Source organism: Rhincodon typus, chromosome 7 (assembly GCF_021869965.1).
Source record: "Rhincodon typus isolate 14 chromosome 7, sRhiTyp1.1, whole genome shotgun sequence".
Lineage (NCBI taxonomy): Eukaryota > Metazoa > Chordata > Chondrichthyes > Orectolobiformes > Rhincodontidae > Rhincodon > Rhincodon typus.
The window spans coordinates 53,518,361-53,536,949 of record NC_063338.1 but is presented as its reverse complement, the minus strand read 5'-3'; the positions used below and the strand labels follow the sequence as shown (position 1 = coordinate 53,536,949).

Here is an 18,589-nt window from a genome sequence, read left to right as displayed (position 1 = left end):
CAAGGAGAACCTATAATTATTAGAAATTGGGGAAATGCTTTCTGCTAGATGCAATCATTCATGGCACAAAGGATGATAGCTGTGATTGCTGGAGGTCAGTCACCTCAGCTCCAAGACATCTCTGCAGGAGTTTTTCAGGATAGTGTCCAAGAATCTTCAATTTCTTCATCAATGACTTTCCTTCTATCATGAGATCAGGAGTGGGAATGTTCAGCACCATTTGCGACTCTTCAGATATTGAAACATCTATGTCCAAATACAGCAAAACATGAATGTCATGCAGGCTTGGGATGACAAGTCGCAAGTAACATTCATGCCATACAGATGTCAGTCAATGTTCATCTCCAATCACAAAGGATCAACTCATCGCCCCTTGACATTCAATGACATTCACTGAATCTCCCACAAGCAACATCTGGGGGTCACCATTGTCCAAAAACTGAACTGAACTAACCACTTAACTATTGTGGTGACAAAAGCAGGTCAGAAGCTAGAAATGCTACAATGATTAATTCACCCCCTGGCTCTCTAGAGCTTGTCTAGTATCTACAAGGTTCAAATCAGGAATGAAATAGAATACTCCCCATTTGCTTAGATGAATGCAGCTCCAACAACAGTCAAAAAGCTTGACACCATTCAGAACAAATAAACCCATTTTATTGATCCCATGTCTACAAATATTAATATCCTCTAGCACAAATGAGCAGTAATATCAATTTATACAATCCATGAGATGCATTGCATAAATTCACCAAGGCTTCTCGGGCAGCAACTTCCAAATACATGAGCATCACCATCTGGAATGACAAGAGCAGCAGGTATATGGGTACACCACCACTTGCAACATCTAGAGAACTGAAAGCAAAAACAGAGGGCCTGGATGGTATATTCTGAAGATCAGAAACTTGTGGAGGAGAAGGGGATCTCTTGAATACTGTCTAATTGCCTTAGACCTGACATTTCATCCTTTGCTGCAAGCCCATGCTCTATGGATGGCCTGCCAGATTACCGAACTGAAATCACTCTCATAACCCATGCTCAAAATGGACCAGCAACTTACAATTTGAGTGCAAGCACTTTGCTCTGTTTGCTGATGAAAATTAACCCTTATATGTATATCAGTTGATAAATATTTGGCAAATATAACTAGTAACTGACTGGAGCAGTCAACTGTTAATGTTAGCTTGGTGACTGCATTCTCATTGATCTAATGGATTATAAGTGTAATCTTCTTAGTCCAGGAATTGAGAACACAATGTAATCTGGCAGCTCAATTGTAGTTCTATGGTAGAGCTGCATTACTGGAGAATCATGGATGCTTTTTAGGAATGTCTGTTTGAATCTGATTTTATCTCCCTTTTCATCACCACCAACTTGGTCTTCCATATCCTAGCTCACAAAGCAGTTTCTGCTTACTTCATTTTTCTTTTTCATCAGTTTTGACCTCATGAGCTTGCTGGTGTTGTACCAGATGTATAGAAAGGAACATACAAATATCATCCCCTTGGGATTATGAGGGGAAAGTTTATGGCTGTTTGACTTTTCAAGTGGCTGTATATGTATCAGTGTAGCTGCACGGTCACTACCCTAACACTGGATATATGCTCCTGACCTCATCTCCCAGGGCAAGGATGACTTCTCACAGTACATAGAGTAGAATTTTATTGTTTGATAATAAGGTGATTTACTTAACTATCTGGGTGCCCGTTTCCATATGTAGTATTGACACATGCAGTAATGAGGTGCCATCTTTTGTCCAATAACCCCAATGGACAAGACACTGGAAATGCCCAAAGGCCCATATCATCATACCCCTCATCAATGAAGTCTAAATCCATTGGAAGTGTCTGTTAACTTGCAGCTTTTATTACTATCACATTGGTGTGAAATCCAACTCCAATATGATAGCATTGTCATTGATGACAAATAATGAAGTGGACACCAATGACACAATACTCAGTCTAAGGTAATGAATGAGCACCCACAATGATTCATGCACAGTAACAGTGACTTATTCATGCATTACAAATGCTGTACCTTTGTGCCCCTACATTTCTTTTCTGTGCTAGAGGCAGATGCTGAGCATGGTGTCCTGCTGGCCTGCATGGCCTCAGCAGCATCTTCTGGTTACCTGAGACCAGGAAGGTCCTGCTATTTTGAGTGAGTCCTGCCTGGTGGCAGGATTCTGATCTGTTGCTGTGGCATTCTGAGGTACTTGTGTCACTGGTAGATGGATGGAAGAACTTTCAATATCAGATGTACCCTGCAAGGAGCTGTGGATGCACACTGGTACTCAATGGCATGAGGTTGAATTGACCCTCCCTGCTTACTGAGATGGATTCCTGAGCATCAATATTTCCCTGGTCTTGCACATCGTGTGTCAGGATCGTGGACTGTTATGGCTTCTGGTTATTGGATTGATGCTGGTATGGTGCTCAAACCAGTCAGTGCCACATCACCAGATGACTGAGGTCCAAGCATCTGAGCTGGTGAGAAACATGCTGGCACTCAGGGTGACAAATAAAGAAAAGCTGGAATTACTAGTGTGTTATATTGCTTGCTTTCGTGGAATTAATGAACTTCTTGCAGACCTGGTGTCTATCTTAGAAGTGAGAGTTGACACTCAGTGAAGTGTTATGTCCTTTGGGTTGATGCAGATGTCATTTCTGGCAGGTTTGCCACCATGAGAACCTCTCCATCTGTGTTTCTGCTTTTAACTTGAAAAAGTGCATGCAGGTCAGAGTCTTTGAAATTGTGCATCTTCTCTATCCTTGTGTCATTTCATGTTCTTTGTGTGGCTGTGTATACCAAACTCACCTGTAGCAGACATTCTTGAAAAGTGACAGGAAAAGATTGATGAGGCACACAGTCACTTTCGTTAACAGACAAGTGAATGATCAAAGTGCTGCTCCAAACTCAATGCTTGTCCCTTATTCTGTTACACTAGGTCATCAAACATTTCTATTAAAGACTGCAGTACAGAAAATTCCTTCATATCTTCACCTCCATTTTGGATGGGATTTATGCCACTGATGCTTCATTTGATATATGAATGAGGAGGGTGCCAAAGCTGATATGTGTATAGCTTTCAAGACATATAGCTGATCAAAACATTTCTCATTGATGGATAAGTTGTGCAACTCACCACATGGAAATTCAAAGCTAGGGTAATCCCAGTTGAAGTATCACATAACTCACATCGTAGTCACCTCACCACAATTGAATCTTAGACTAAACCTCCAAAATGCTTTTTCTCATTTCCTAACTCAAACCAAGTTGTATGCACTCATGTACCATGCTTCCTGTATGTCTTAACCTACATTAACCACATTTTTAAAGGCTTTTTTTATTTCATTCTCAGTAATTGCCCATCCCTAATTGCCCTGAGGCAGTTAAGAGCCAACCACATTGCTGTGAGTCACATGCAGACCAGACCAGGTAAGGATGACAGTTCCCTTTCATAGAGGACATCAGTGAACAAGATGAGTTGCTCCCGTCAATTGGCAATGGATTTGTGGTCATCATTTCACTCTTAATTCCAGATTTTTATTGAACCCAGGTCCCCAAAACACTATAATAACTGAAAGAACTGCAGATGCTGTAAATCAGGAACAAAAACAGAAGTTGCTGGAAAAGCTCAGCAGGTCTGACAGCATCTGTGAAGAAAAAATCGGAGTTAACGTTTCAGGTCCAGTGACCCTTCCTCATTTATAATCTTATAAATCTTGTATAATCTTATCAACATATATCTCTAAAAAGTCACCACACCATTGATGCAGTCAAGTCTGAAAAGTCATGAGCTTCACAATTTTTTTCTGATAAGCGTGAGATTAAACTCTTCATTTATTGATGCACAGCCTGTAAGGTTCAAATATCATTTTGTTGTCAGTGACGAGATCTGAACCCTCTTCTTAAGTATGTAGTCTGATTAAAATCTGTAAAATTTAAGCACATCTTTCTTTGACCCATCTTCCACAATTTTGTCAATCCTGTTGAATATAATAAACTCCAAACAAATTGTTAACAATGGCATGTCAAAGCATAAACATAATTTACAATGTCAAGGACCTAGAGGTTTCATATCACATGTTATGGATTCATTCTGTCCTTGAGGAATGTTGCAAAATGTTCTTAACAACAGCCAGTTCTCTGTATTTTCAAAAATATTAATTAAGTCCCAGACAGCAAAAATAAATTCTGAACAATATTTTGCATACTATATTTGTGTGGAATTTTTTTACACTTGAGTTGATGGGTTAAAACAGGGGGTGGGGCAATGTCTCAGGACAGAAGTCCAATATGTTCCCACTGCTGTTTGATGTTTACCAGAGGGGATTAGGTTGCGGATATAGATTGTGCTTACTGGGGAAACAGGCAGACAACTGAGTCTGTTAAGGAACCAAATCATACATATTTTCTGGCGGTATTTTCAATTTTTCTCCTTTAGTTCGGTCACAGCTGGAGTCCTTGTGTCAAATTCTGGGTGCAATATGTCAGGAAGGATGTCAAGATCACAGAGAGGGTAGAGGAAGATTTATTAGGTCTCTAGCATGAATGCAAGACATGACTTCAGTTACCTGTAGAAATTGAGGTTGTTAGCCTTACAGCATAGGTTGTGAAGAGAAGATTTAATAGAGGTTATTCCTGGTCACTTGGAGACATTCTTATGATTGTGCCACAGGAGAGGAAGCCCAGGGGTTGCTGTGAGCCAATGGAGGCATGACCCTGATTGAAACTCATTTTAAAATATGAGGTAAGCATTGCAAAACAGCAATGAGAATTAACTGATGTTTTACTCCAACATTGCATTCTGCAGTGAGGCCTGCCAGTCAAGTTTATATATCTGACTTTTCAGTAACATAACAATGATCTAATATAGCAGTCATAGAGTCCTAGAATAGTTACAGCACAGGAGAAGACCACTTGCCCCATCATGACCATGTCAGTTCTTCACAAGAGCAGTTCATCAAACTCTTCAAAATTATGAAAGACTTTTTTGGTGCAAGGAGAAACAGTTTATACTGACAAATGAGTCAATAACCAGAACACATATATTAAAAATTAATGACAAAAGAACCAGAGGCAGGGTGATTGTTTTATTCTTCGGTTGTTTGATCAGGAATGTACTGCTTGCAAGGGTAATGGAAGAAGATTCAATACTAACTGAAAGAAAATTGAAGGGGTACTTGAAGGGGTAGACAATTACAGTACTATGATGCAAAGCTATGGAATGGGACTAATTGGATATTTTGTTTAAAGAACCAGCATAGATATAATGGGCTGAATGAAATCAATCCATGCTCCAGTTTCTGTGATCAAATAAATTTTCCTCTATACACAATACATCCTGGAATCAAAGTAATTCCTTTGAAAACCTGTTTAATGTCACTGAAATGAATCTTGTATGATTTTGCTTCCACCATTGTGTCTTCCTTCTGACAGCTATCTCAGTCATTCTCTAGCACCCAAAATATACTTGATATAATATAAATGCATAACTTTGTACATAGAGTACAAAAATATTTGGAGTTTAAACAATCAAGGAAGTTTCATTAATTAAACAAATCCTACGAGCTCACTTATTTCTTCCTCAATCAGCATCTCCCCCATTCTGAAATATTTGCTACTTTCTCGTCTGGTGAAAGCTTTCCTGAATCTAGGAAATTTTAGAAATTTAACATAAATGTATCTGCTACCGCATTATCCACCTTTTTTTTAAGATCCCAGGATGAAGCCCATCTTGACCTGGAACCTTAACAGTCCAGACTACCTAATTTGCTCCCATTCCCCTTTATAATCATAATCATAGAATCCTCCACTGTGTGGAAACAGGCCCTTCGGCCAACAAGTCCACATCAACCCTCAGAACATCCCACCCAGACCTATACCCCTATAACCACCTAATCTACACATCCCTGAACACTTGAAAATGCACTTGTCCCACATCAGCCTTTGAGTTTTGCACTCTTTTCTAATTTTATGTACCTTATGTCAAAATGCGCACAGCTCAGATAATAATCCATCGATTATTACCTTTGAGATTCCGCTTTTTAATTTAGTAACGAACTCTGTGTACTCTCTATGTAGAACCTCTTTTCTATTTCTACCTACGACATTGGTGCCTACATGGACCATGACGACTAGATCCTTCCCCTTCTACTATAAATTCTTTTCCAGCTCTGAGGACATGTCCTAAATCTTGGTGCAAGTCAGAAACACAGTTTTCTGGCTTATGCTGTGGAGAACAGTTTCAATCCCCCTCACTATACTATCATCTACAACTGCTACCACATTCCTTTGTCATCCCCACCCAATTGAATAACTTCACCATCCACTGTGCAAGCCTTATGAAAATAGGTTGAGAGAATCTCAAACCTATTGGGCAATGCCTTTCCTGCATGTCTACCTCTGTCCCATATTGGGGAGGTGATGGTCTAATGGTATTATGGCTAGACTATTAATCCAGAGACCCAGATAATGTTCTGGGGACGCAGGTTCGAATCCCACCATGGCAGATGGTGGAATTTGAATTCCATAAAAAACATCTGGAATTAAGAATCTAATGATGACCATGAATCCATTGTCGATTGTTGGGAAAACCCATCTGGTTCATTAATGTCCTTTAGGGAAGGAAACTGCAATGCTTACCTGGTCTGGCCTACATGTGACTGCAGACACACAGCAATGTGGTTGACTCTTAACTGCTCTCTGGGCAATTAGGGATGGGCAATAAATGCTGCCTAGCCAGCGATGCCCTCATCCCATGGACGAATAAAAAACAATCTGCATCCTGCTCACTGAATAAATCAGGACCCTACTGAAGTCGTGTGTCTGCCTACTGGTATAAAGAATCCTGGTAACCTTTCTCCTTCCTGACATGTTGCAGTATCTATAATTCAGCCTCCAGTTCAAAACTGAATCAAAGCCATCTGAACTTAAAAGACTTACCAATGATGTATTTACCCTAAGCCATAGGGGTTTCCAGGAGCTCCAATATTCTACTGCCCTGACATGTCACCTCAGCTGTCATTCTTTGTGAGTTTTAATTATTTAATTACACTATTCACTTACTTACATTGCCTTTTATATAGTTAACTTCACCATCAATTTGTATACTATGTCAAAATTTAACAGTACAAAAGATCATAACCACTTACCAAGCGTTTTCTATATTGTGCACAAGAAGCAATTCCAATCATCTCCGTTGGATCTAGCTGCCTCTGACCTCCTGCTTCAGGGTCCTCGTCTAGCCTGTGTCTCTTACATAAGATACTGGGGTGGGGTGGTGGAGAGGGGGTTGTGGGTAGTGGTGGTGTTGCTGGTGCTTGACAGGGTAGGCATTTCACTTCATAGGAGAAATCTAGGACTTGGAAGTAAAGTTCAAAATAAGGGGTCTCTGTTTTATCAAGTGATGAGAAGGAGGTTTATCTTTCTTCCAGACGGTCATGGATTGTAATTCTCTACACCAGAGGGGAGCGGAGTCTGCATCACAGCATGTATTCAAGGTGTGGTTGGACAGATTTTTAATCAACAAGGCAGTCAGGGGTTATGGGGCATAAACAGCAAAGTGGAGTTAAGGCTACAATTAGATCAGGCAAGAACCTACTGAGTGGTGGAGTAACCTTGGGCGTCCAATTGGTCCACTGTGTCCCCAGTTTCTGATGTTTTGTTAAATCTGCTTTTAGCTAGCTTTTTATTCATCCATGGGATGTGGATGCCACAAGCTGGGCCGGCATTTATTGTCCATCCCTAATTGCCCAGAGGGCAGTTGAGTCAACACATTGCTGTGGGTCTGGAGTCACATGTAGGCCAGACCATGTAAGGATGTCCCTAAAGGACATTAGGGTTTTCCTGACAATTGACGATGGCTTCATGGTCATCATTAGACTCTTATTTCCAGATTATAATGGATTTTGTCATGGCAGGATTTGGTCACAGGTCTCCAGAGCGTTACCTGAATCTCTGGATTAATAGTCTAGCAATAATACTGTAGTGACTGTAACAAGGTCAGCCAGGTGGACATCACAGAATATGAGTTCCCTGATTGGAGCTGTTAATCTGGTCGAATCAGGGAGCCCTGGCTGACAGATAAGAACAAACGTGTTAAACATCCTGTTCACTCTGAGAGCTGGTTCTGACGGAGCTGGATCAGTGTCAAGGACCCTCCACATGTAAATAAATGGTGACTTGTTGATGGGATACTGGCCTCTGTGGAGCTATTTCATATACCACTAGGCCACCATCTACCGTTTTGGCTAGTTGTAGCAACACTTTAAACACTAGCTGTTCTATGTGTTAAATGACATACCGGTATGTGTTCTTTTCAGAAAACTTTGTGATGACCTGTGAAAAATTATAGAATACAGGACAACGCAGTCTGATGAACTGGCACCACATCCAGTTCTGATGCACAGTGGTAGCAGTATGTACCATCCACTAATTGTAAAGCAGTAACTCACCACGCCTTCTTTGATAATACCTTCCAAAAACCGTCTTGACGGGCAGGAGGAGCTGAGGAACACTCCCACTCCAGTTACAATGTTAGTTCAATATTAGTTTCAATATTAGTTCGTAGATGTTCAGCCAAAAACTTGGAATTTCTTTCCCTAGCAGTACCTGCTGCAGGTGCACCTACAACACATGGAATGGATTGGTTCAAGAAGGCAGTTTGCCACCACCCTCTCAAGGCTCAGTTATGGATGGGCAACAAATGCTGCTTGTGACAGTGATGCTCAGGCCCCATATACAAGTAAAAAAATGTTGTTCACCCTTTAAAGTCAATCAAACTCAAGATTAGTCCATTTAAATCTTAATAGAGTATTTATTTTACCTCCAGCACTGGAATGAAATTCATCATTTATACAATTTGAAAAGTGTAAACCTCAAGAAGTCTTAATTTTTTAAAAAATTTAACTTTAAAATTATATTTATATGGATTAATGCCAGTTCAGTTTGAAAAATTGCAAGCGATTTAAACTACAGGAGTAATTTTGCATGAAAGAATAGCATTTTATTTGTTCCTGTCAATGTATTACACATTTTCTCAAATATCAATTGATGACAAGTATAAAAATTTCAGTTCTACAAAATCAATCAGAATTTTTATATTAAACTATTTATTATCGTCCTCCATAGTCGGCAAGAGTTTCAGGCAAGAGCAATCTCAGACCGCAGACGGTTCTCCACACTTCGACGAATCTCTTTTGGCCTAGTTGAAAGAACAGTATTTTATCAAACTGGGCATCAGCAAATAGTAGTTTAACAGCAATCAACAATTTTGGAAATCTAATTTCACATGTAGTTCGTATGCAATTACTGGACCTAAGTTTCACTTTACATGAGTAAAGAGATCACGGTGGATGGGCAGCTAAAATAGTAGCTTCCCACTTATAACTGTGCTCCCAATAAGCTTCCACACATCAAATTTGTATCTTCCAGGGTAGCCAAAGTAAATCATGAACACATTTAAATTGGAGTCATATGACACAATTAATGTCACCCCAGCTCAACCATTTTAACTAAAACATGTATAATCCTGGTGCTGGAGCTTCCAGTAAAACCCAGCAGTTTGGTGTCTCAGAGCCACTGAAGCATTATTTCTTGGGCACTCTGCTGCAGCTAACTGAATTGCAGGGGCAAACATCTGAACAAGGTCAGAAGCAAGAATAGGCCTGTAGTGATTGGAATCAGGTTGACTACGAGATCCTTGATCGGGGTTGTTAACCTGGGCCAATCAGGAAGCCTTGGCTGACCAATATAAACAGTGGATAGGGATCTCTTCTGGGGTAGTAGTAGTGTTCTTACTCTTGGACAGAGACCTGGATTCAAGTCCCACCTGCTTCAGAGATGTATGACAACATCTCCAAATGTGTTGATTAGAAGACTAGGTTAAGTAAAAAATAAATCAGTCATTCTAAACGGCCTAATAAAATCAGGCATTAGCCTCATCTTTACATAGTTCAGGGACCTACCAATTTGAAGCCAAATAATTAGCTTCCTCGATGCTTACTTGATAGCAAAGATAAATGCTAACTAACTTTGAGGCAGAGATCTTGTTTCTAACAACAATAAGACTGAAGAGAGATATCAAAGGAGAAATGGGGAAACAGGCATTTTATTTTTAAAGAATATATAAATGGGGATTCAGAATCTCCTCAGTTCAGGGGACTGACTCTGAGCTGGCTGGCCACAGCCAGTGTACTGTGCACAAGTAAATCAAGGGTTACTTGGTGATGGGATACCGGCTTCTGTGCAGTTATTTCTGCCTACTGCCCAGAATTTCCAAATACCCCAGGAACTCTCTGACTTACCCATTGATATGTGATAGCAGTAAAAGTTAATTACCCCCATTCAAAAATACCAAACCAGAGAAAAGAAAACTGCATGTATTTGAGAGGTACTGAACTCATCACAATTTCCAGTTTCCTGCCAGTGATTTATTGGGATTCTACTTTGACCTCGGCTGGAATTTCATGAATTGTTCAGAATTTACTGGACATTTTCAGCGTGCTTGCTACAGCACAAAAGGGAAGTTATACAACTTTTTCCAGGGAAATTTTCCTGCAATTACTTTATAACTAGGTTGAGTTAGTGAATGGCACAAATTTTCCTGCAATTACTTTATAACTAGGTTCAGTTAGTGAATGGCACAAATTTAGCTCATGCCAAAGAACATGGTTAAATGTGAAGTTGTTCACTTTGGCAGAAAGCATAAAAAAGCAACATTCTACTTAAGTGGACAGAGATTGCAGAATTCGGTATTATAGATGGATCTGGGCATGCTGGTGCATCAATCACATAAAGTGGTTAGGAAAGCAAATGGAATGTTGCTGTTATTGCAGGTGGAATGGAAGATAAAACTGAGGAAGTTTTACTGCAGTTTTTTAAGGCATTGGTGAGACTATACTTTGCGTATTGTGCACAGTATTGGTCTCTATTTGAAAAAAGAAATCATTGCTTTATAAGCAGTTTAAAGATGGTTCACTGTGACTCATTCCTGGAATGAAGGGCTTATTTTATGAAGAACAGGATTAGGTTGTGTCTATCCCTATTGGAATTTAGAAGAATGTTAGCTGATCTTATTGAAACACACGAGATCTCGAGAGAATTGGAGAGAGCGGATACCTGCCGGTTGTTCCCTTTATGGAGGGAGACTAAAATTATGGAACATTGTTTGTGAATAAAAGGTCGCTCCTTTATTCCAGAGATGATTTTTTTTCTCAGAGGTGGTTAGATTGTGGAATTCTCTTTCCCAGAAAGTAGTGAAGGCTAGGTCTTTAAATTTATTTAAGGCTGACATAGACAAGAGAGCCAAGGGTTATGGATCGTAGAGAAGTATGTGGAGATGAGACCACAACCACATCAGCCATGATCATATTGAATGATGGAACAAGCTTGAAGGACCAAATAACCCATTCCTGCCCCTCGATCCTGTGTTCCTATGTTCTTACAATATCGTTGAATTACATACATTAGAGGACCTTGATGGACAAAGGCAGTAGCTGCACCAGAACACCACCTGCACGTTCCCTTCAATCCACAATAGCACCAACTCTTCACATTCACTGGTCAAAATCCTGAAATAACCCCTTGACCAGAACTGAGGGTAGGCTTACATCATCTGGGTGCCATGTTTTAGGAAGGTGTATCACCACAACTTTTTAGGTAAACCATTTAGGATTGAGATAAGGAGATGTTTTTCATCCACAGAGTGGTGAGCTTGTCAAGTCTGCTACCACAGAAAGTAGTCAAGACCAAAACATTATATAATTCCAAGAAGGAGTAGGATATAGCATTTTGGAGTTAAAGGGATCAAACAGTACAGGAGAAATTTAGGAACAGGCTATTGTATGATCATCCATGATCATAATGAATGGCACAGCAGCCTCGAGTGGCTGATTAGCCTACCCCTACACCAATTTTCTTTGTTTCTCAATTGCAGTTCGGAATGGGCAATAAATTGCCAGTAATGCTCATATCACTTGAACAATTTTAAAAAGGGGTCATGTACTCAATAATCAGTACTGTTTCATAGATTTACCTTTGGTTTGTGTTTCATCATTTGATGCTGCCTAATAAATTTTCATGTGATTGAATTACAGTTTGAATTCCAATTATTGAATTTACATAAAAGATAATTAAATGGAAGAAATATAAATTGAGGTTAAATATGTTTAAATATGGAGCAGAAATCCAAAAGGCTGTGTTATGTCCGAGGTGTAGTGGAAATCTGCTGTGCACATTATAAAGTTGTATGTTAGAACTGAATCTTCCACACTTTGGCTCAGACCCAGTTGAAGGAGCTTTGAGCCAGTATGGTCATATTATGCCATGTGATGCACAATGTAAAGTATGGAATATGGTGTTGATTGTGTAAATAACATTTCACACGGAAATCTGTGACTTCTCACCAGTTTTTTAAAGATTAAATTTTACTCTGTCTGTCTTATGCATTACACAAATAGCCTTTATTATTGTATTCCTGAATGTATGAATTTAGTTTTTATGTCAGGCATGGAAGCGGCAAATGGAACAGAGATGGCAAATGTGAGTCAGCAAGAGGAAGAGAGTCAACTTGCAATAGAGATGGTGACTGTGACAGTGTCAGTAAGCAGGAGAAAGTCAATCTTCACAGAAAGTCACCAAGCAGCTGAGAATCGCCCAGCAGGGCTGAGTCGCCCAGTGGGAGGGGCTTGTTCAGTAGGGAAGAATTAACATTGGGATGAAAGTCCATCTGTGGGAAGTCAGCAAAGTGTTCAGAGTTGGCATATTTCCTTTCTCTTTCTAAATATAGTGTATTTAAATATTCTTTTACTTACAAATATTAGAATTTTGGCATGCTCAATATTTCAACTTCAAAGATATAATGTTTAAAAGCATTATTTTTCCTGATGGGAAATGTTCCTGGAGAACATAGCAACAGCTTTTACATTGGTTATATCTTGATTTGCACAAAGTTGCTTTACATAAAGTTGCACTTTTCAAGAATGAAACTTGACAACTTTAGTCAAGGTATTATCATCTAGAGTATTTTTATGTTCATGTTTAATATGTAAACATTAAAATTAAATATCTAAGCACAATGCTGCTCTTTTTTTTGACATCTGGGATCATGTCAATAACCAAGCATTAAACTAGGGTCATACTGTGAAATGGTTTGGGAGGTGGTGAGGGGGCTGCTGATCAAGCAGGTTGCTTTGTCCTGGATGCTGTTCTTGGAGCTGCACTCATCCATGAAATTGAAGGGTATTCTCCTGACTTGTTCCTTGTAAATAAAAAACTGGCTCTGGGTTGTACGGAGGTGGATTACTTTCCATAGAATTCCTAGATTCTGAGCTGTTCCTGGAGTCATAGTAAAAAATTAGGAGTTCAACTCCAAGAACGATATATTCAGAGGGTGCCATCTTATAAGGGTCTGAGTGATTTGGGCTATGGTGAAACATAATTTTCCCTGGAGTGTGGTAGGCTCAGGGGTGACCTTGTAGAGGTTTATAAAATAATGAGGGGCATAGATAAGGTGAACAGCCAAGGTCTTTTCCCCTGGTTAATGGAGTCCCCAAAACTAGAGGGCATAGGTTCAAGGTGAGAGGGGGAAGAATTAAAAGGGACCTGAGGGACCACTTTTTCATACAGAGGGTGGTGCATATATGGAATGAGCTGCCAGAAGAAGTGGTAGAGGTGATTATAATTACAATATTTAAAAGACATTTAGACAAATACATGGGTAGGAAAGGTTTAGAGGGACATGGTCCAAATGCAGACAAATGGAACTAGTTCAGTTTAGGAAACCTGGTCGACATGGTCGAGTTGGACGAAGGGTCTGTTTCTGTGCTCTATGATTCTATGTGGCATAATCAGGTGAGAAGTTTGGCAAGCTCCACTTTGACATCGAGATCATCTTGTTTCATCGATGATGTTTTTCACAAATGGCGTGGCAAGATTCTCGCTAGGCAATGGTAATTAATGCCTTTAAACAATGCCTTGTCAATGCCACAACTTGCCTCGTTATAAAGGGAAAACTCACAGATGCTGGAAATGAATGCGGAAGATGAATCAGAAGAAGAATCATACCACTCAAAATGTAAACTCTGTGTTTCTCTCTCCACAGACACTGCCTGCTCAGCTGAGTTTCTCCAGCATTATCTATGTTTACCTCATCAATACTCAGACTTCCAACTTGGAAAACTCGCCAAGCAAGCTCGAGGTCAGCATAACTCCAAAAAGAAACCAGAGCCTGGACCTGGCAGATTCAGATTGTCGCTTGATCTGAATAAGCTCCTTGTTGGACATTGAACAACAAAATTCCACAGCATGATCCATGGGCACTAGCCAAATATATTCCTCCTCTATCTCATTGCTTTTTGGAATCAGATAACCATCATGACCATCCTTGCTCTTCCACTATGCACAGGCAGTGCACTTTGGAAACACAGACTTGCATTGTAGAGTGCACCAGCAACCAATGTTCCCTCTAAACTGCACGGATGTCTGCATGTGCGGTTGTTCCAATGTTCACACATGGTGATCGGTGTCAGCAACATTGACATTCGGTTCTGGAAGTCACTGCTGTGAATGGGCCTCAGAGGCCTGCAGCTGGATTGAAAGGCTGCAGTAAGGACACGTTATGCACAGGGACAGGTAGTCAGCTCTCAGGCTGCACCAGGCTGTATCTCAGGGATGCTCAGATGCTGTGTTAGTGCTTGTTCACTACGTGCGTACTCGTTTGCTCACAGCATCCCTGCCTTGCCTTGCCAAGAATGAAGTTACGCAACCAGTTAACATGCCTTGCTGTTGAGCAGTCCTCGGTGTAGGAGGGGCACACCTTGCTATTTTGCAATGTACTACCTCAACTTCACATCTGTACCATGTTCCAACAGTATATCTGGCAGTATATCTGCATGTGCAGCAAACAGACAGCCATGTATCCAACACTTAGGGGTGTAGTCCCCAGTCAAGTCCATTGAGGTACCCGTCAGTTAGGGAATCCTGGCACAGTAAGTCAAAAGTAACCTGCCATACTTATCAAGACCACTGAACATGGTTAGGTATCCAGTTGGGTGGTCCATTTTGTGAAGGCATACAGTAACTAAAAGGTGAAAGTGTTTTTTTTCAGACACCAAAACCTGGCTATCTTGGAAAGATTACATATATTAGCAAGGAAGAGAAATAACTTCTTGTTATGAATATATATCTTGCCTGTGTTCGCCAAAGATTTTGAAGAAAGAATCATTTTCTCCAGTAACTTTATTCTTTTCATTTCCTCTGATGCCAGTCATCCTCTTTCCTCTGTACATGGACTGATTCTCCTCAGGCAAAACTTCAGTTTTCTCGGCAACTGAATGTTCTTCTAAAGAAATCAAATTTTGAGATTAGAAAGAACATGTTTAACTAATCAAACATTCGATGTATTTTACATTCAATATCCATTAAAATGAATGCAGCAAACAGTCCTCATGTTTTAATCCTTTTAAATTTATTTGAAGAAAACACTGGCCTTAAATCTGGGAAGATGTCTGTTTCTGACCCAAGGTGAAGAGGAACTAAATAGTAGACTTTTCAATTATTCCTTTTTTGACTTCAGAATGATGGATTATTGGCATTGTGCTGGTGCAGTTTGTTCTATGCTGGATGGATGATCATTGTGAGAGAAGTTAGGCGATATTTTAAGGGGAGCTTGTTTATTATATGTTATAGCCAAAGATTTTACAATCTTGATTATTATCAAAATATGAAACAGCAGGAGACAAGAGTAAACTTTGGAACGACTGCCTGAGGAAGTGTTGTTCTACTTGAGTCAACTGATCGCTGAATACCCTGCAAGACCCATTAAGTGCTGTTCCTAACAGAGGATTGGAAATTGGCTCCATTTTCTTACCTTGACTCATTGTTTGCACCAGCACACCGAGGACACCAGGCCCTTCACTCTTCCATTCGTCCATGCCATTGGCCCCATCCTTTATCGTCTCTTGGATCCCTCTTCCCCTGTTCTATGACCCCAACTCCACTCTATTCTCCCCTCATCACTGACTGACCAATGCCAGTCTTAAGCCTCCTTATAAGCTGCCATTCTCCTGCACCCCGCTCCTCTTCAGCAGAGTTCAGCAAGAATAATAGTTGAGCTTACATACAAAGATACAAAGTCATCTGGTGCATGCCATGTTTAGGGGATTTTCATGCTACTGACTTTATCTTAAAGGTATGACAAAATTTATTAAAGGGATTATGGTAGTGATTATTCATGACATGCAAAATGAGTTGGAACCCGCCACTTAATCTCTGCAATTCAACCCACCGTCAGGAAATCAAAATTTTAGCCCCGACCTAGTCCAATCACCTTACACACTGCATTTCCTGCTCTTATAGGCCTTACACCTGCTATTCTGTCAATCGGGAAATTGTCAAATATATTTATCAGTGACATTGGGTATCTTAAGAAGTGAAAACTTTGTGAAAAATTACACTTTTATAAATGTTCCAACATCTGAAATTGAAAAGAATATATTAGTTTTTATATTTTTCCAGCACCTAATGATATTCTGAAACAGTTATTATAAATGTTGCCCTTCCTCCTAAGAATCTTGAGGTTATATTTCTGGATGATACAAATAAATAATGCGGGTAAAAATTTAATGATGTTTCCTTTCATTGTCCCAGAAGTGTGCCCAAATTATTGGTGCAACATGAAGCAAAATGAGGCAATTGAATTTCTCTGTCCAGAGATAAGGGCAGTTACGTTCGTAACTTGATTCTTGAATTTTTTTCTGGTGATTGTATCCAAGAGATTGGCTATTAGTGTTCTAAAGAAGTGTCATGTTAGACTTGAAATGTTCTTCACAGGTGTTGCCAGACCTGCTGAGTTTTATCCAACACTTTCTACTTTAATTACAAATTTCCAGCATCTGCAGTATTTTGCTTTAATTGTAGGCTGTAAGGTTGTTCCTCTTGTTTTTTGCTGGAATTCTTTTGGAACTCAGGTTTTGTTATGGCGGTAAAAATATGGCATATGCAGTAACTTGCACTCCAGTTATTTCTACAGTGTGGGTAAGACCCTTGGAATGTATCTATCTTGGAAACATTTGGAACAGAAGACAATTGCTTACTCAAGATCCAAAGGAAGGCCAACTTGCTATGAAGACCTACAATATTATCTCTGTTTTTTCATGTCACCATTCCCCTGGCCTCAGGCACCTTCGCTCAATATTACAGGTAATACAAAATGTACAGTAGCACTGTGGAGAGCAAACTTTGCATTATTTGCCTTATTGCCTAAAGGCTTTCCAAATACAACATCAAAATGTCTATGCCACAATCTTTAAAGTTGCCAGAGATCAGAAAAGTTTAATTATATATGTAGTAGAACCCTTATTTTCAGTTAAAACCAACACTGTCTCAACTACCTGAATCTTTCCACTGAACATATAATATAAAAGTGGCTGGTAAATTCATTTTCTTCTGGGACCTGAAGAAAAATTACATTGCAATGAATGTTGCATATACATCATAAAGTTCCTCATTTTGCAAGGTATGACCTGTCAGAGACTTGTAGTTCTCTGGGAGTGGTGAACTATGATACAGTACCCATATTTTGTTCTTTGCTGTTCTTCACATCCTCACGTTCTGAAAACCAATCATCAGCATAACCAAAACTTAGCAACTTTTGCATGCTAACTGGAGGTTCCTTTCTTCGGGAAAATCTGTAACTTAGTAAAATCAAATACACATGTTTTTACATTTAATTACAAATAATTACAATATAAAATATTTAACTATGACATATGTTATAAACTGGAGATCATGTGAGACTAATTTATACATGTTTCAGAGGAAATTTTGGTAGTATTTCTAAATAATCATGTAACAAAACAATAGAGATTTCAATCTATTCAACAGTATCACAAGAGAACTCAATCGTACTGTTACTTAATGTCTTGCTGGATGCAACTGAAATTCATCAATCTGCCACGAGTAATTATTTTGCATATTTATTGGGGATTAGGTGAAATTTCAAACAGAACTTTTTTGAAAGCAACTAATTCTGGTAACTGGACATTGGTCCTTATTGGCACACATGCAATGTTTAACACACACCCACACTCTCCCCCACCTCACACACACGCTCTCTCTCCCACCATCACATACACACACTCTCTCTCAAAATCCCCTTTCTCTCACACACACACACCCACCCACACCCACAGACACACATGAATCTATGGGGTGAATTTGTATTTGCAGATGCATTTTATTTTGTTCAAAAAGCACACAATTTATAGACAGTCAGTCAATGTGGTGTTTTATAAATTCCTACTTTAGAAATAAAACCAGTCTAACTCCAAACTAAAAAACAAACAGATTCTAAACAAAGCCTCACACCTAACATGCATTGTCTGACCTAAAATGTCAACTCTTCTTTACACTGATAAAACCTTCAGTTCTCTCAGAACTGTGACTTGAAAGGAATTTGGGGATTTACATATACGCATAAATCAATTAAAACCTTCTATCTGATTAAAGATTTAACAGCAACATAGGTTTGTTTAAAGTCAGAAATCACATGACACCAGGTTATAGTCCAACAGGTTTATTTGAA

General features: G+C 39.5%; 1 protein-coding gene across 2 annotated transcripts in view; it reads right to left on the bottom strand.

The window, feature by feature from the left end:
* Nucleotides 1–8,988: 8,988 nt before the first annotated feature.
* The window catches only part of c7h7orf57 (chromosome 7 C7orf57 homolog), a 66,961-nt gene continuing 57,360 nt past the window's right edge, over nucleotides 8,989–18,589 (bottom strand). Inside the window, exons 7-9 of one of the 2 annotated variants that reach the window (XM_048599339.1) lie at nucleotides 17,578–17,699; nucleotides 15,196–15,346; nucleotides 8,989–9,208 (exon numbers count right to left, since the gene is read on the bottom strand). In XM_048599339.1, the coding sequence (XP_048455296.1) occupies nucleotides 9,148–9,208; nucleotides 15,196–15,346; nucleotides 17,578–17,699 (334 nt within the window). In that variant the 3' untranslated portion in view covers nucleotides 8,989–9,147. The remainder of the gene's footprint in view (nucleotides 9,209–15,195; nucleotides 15,347–17,577; nucleotides 17,700–18,589) is intronic. The other variant, XM_048599340.1, reaches the window with a different exon arrangement.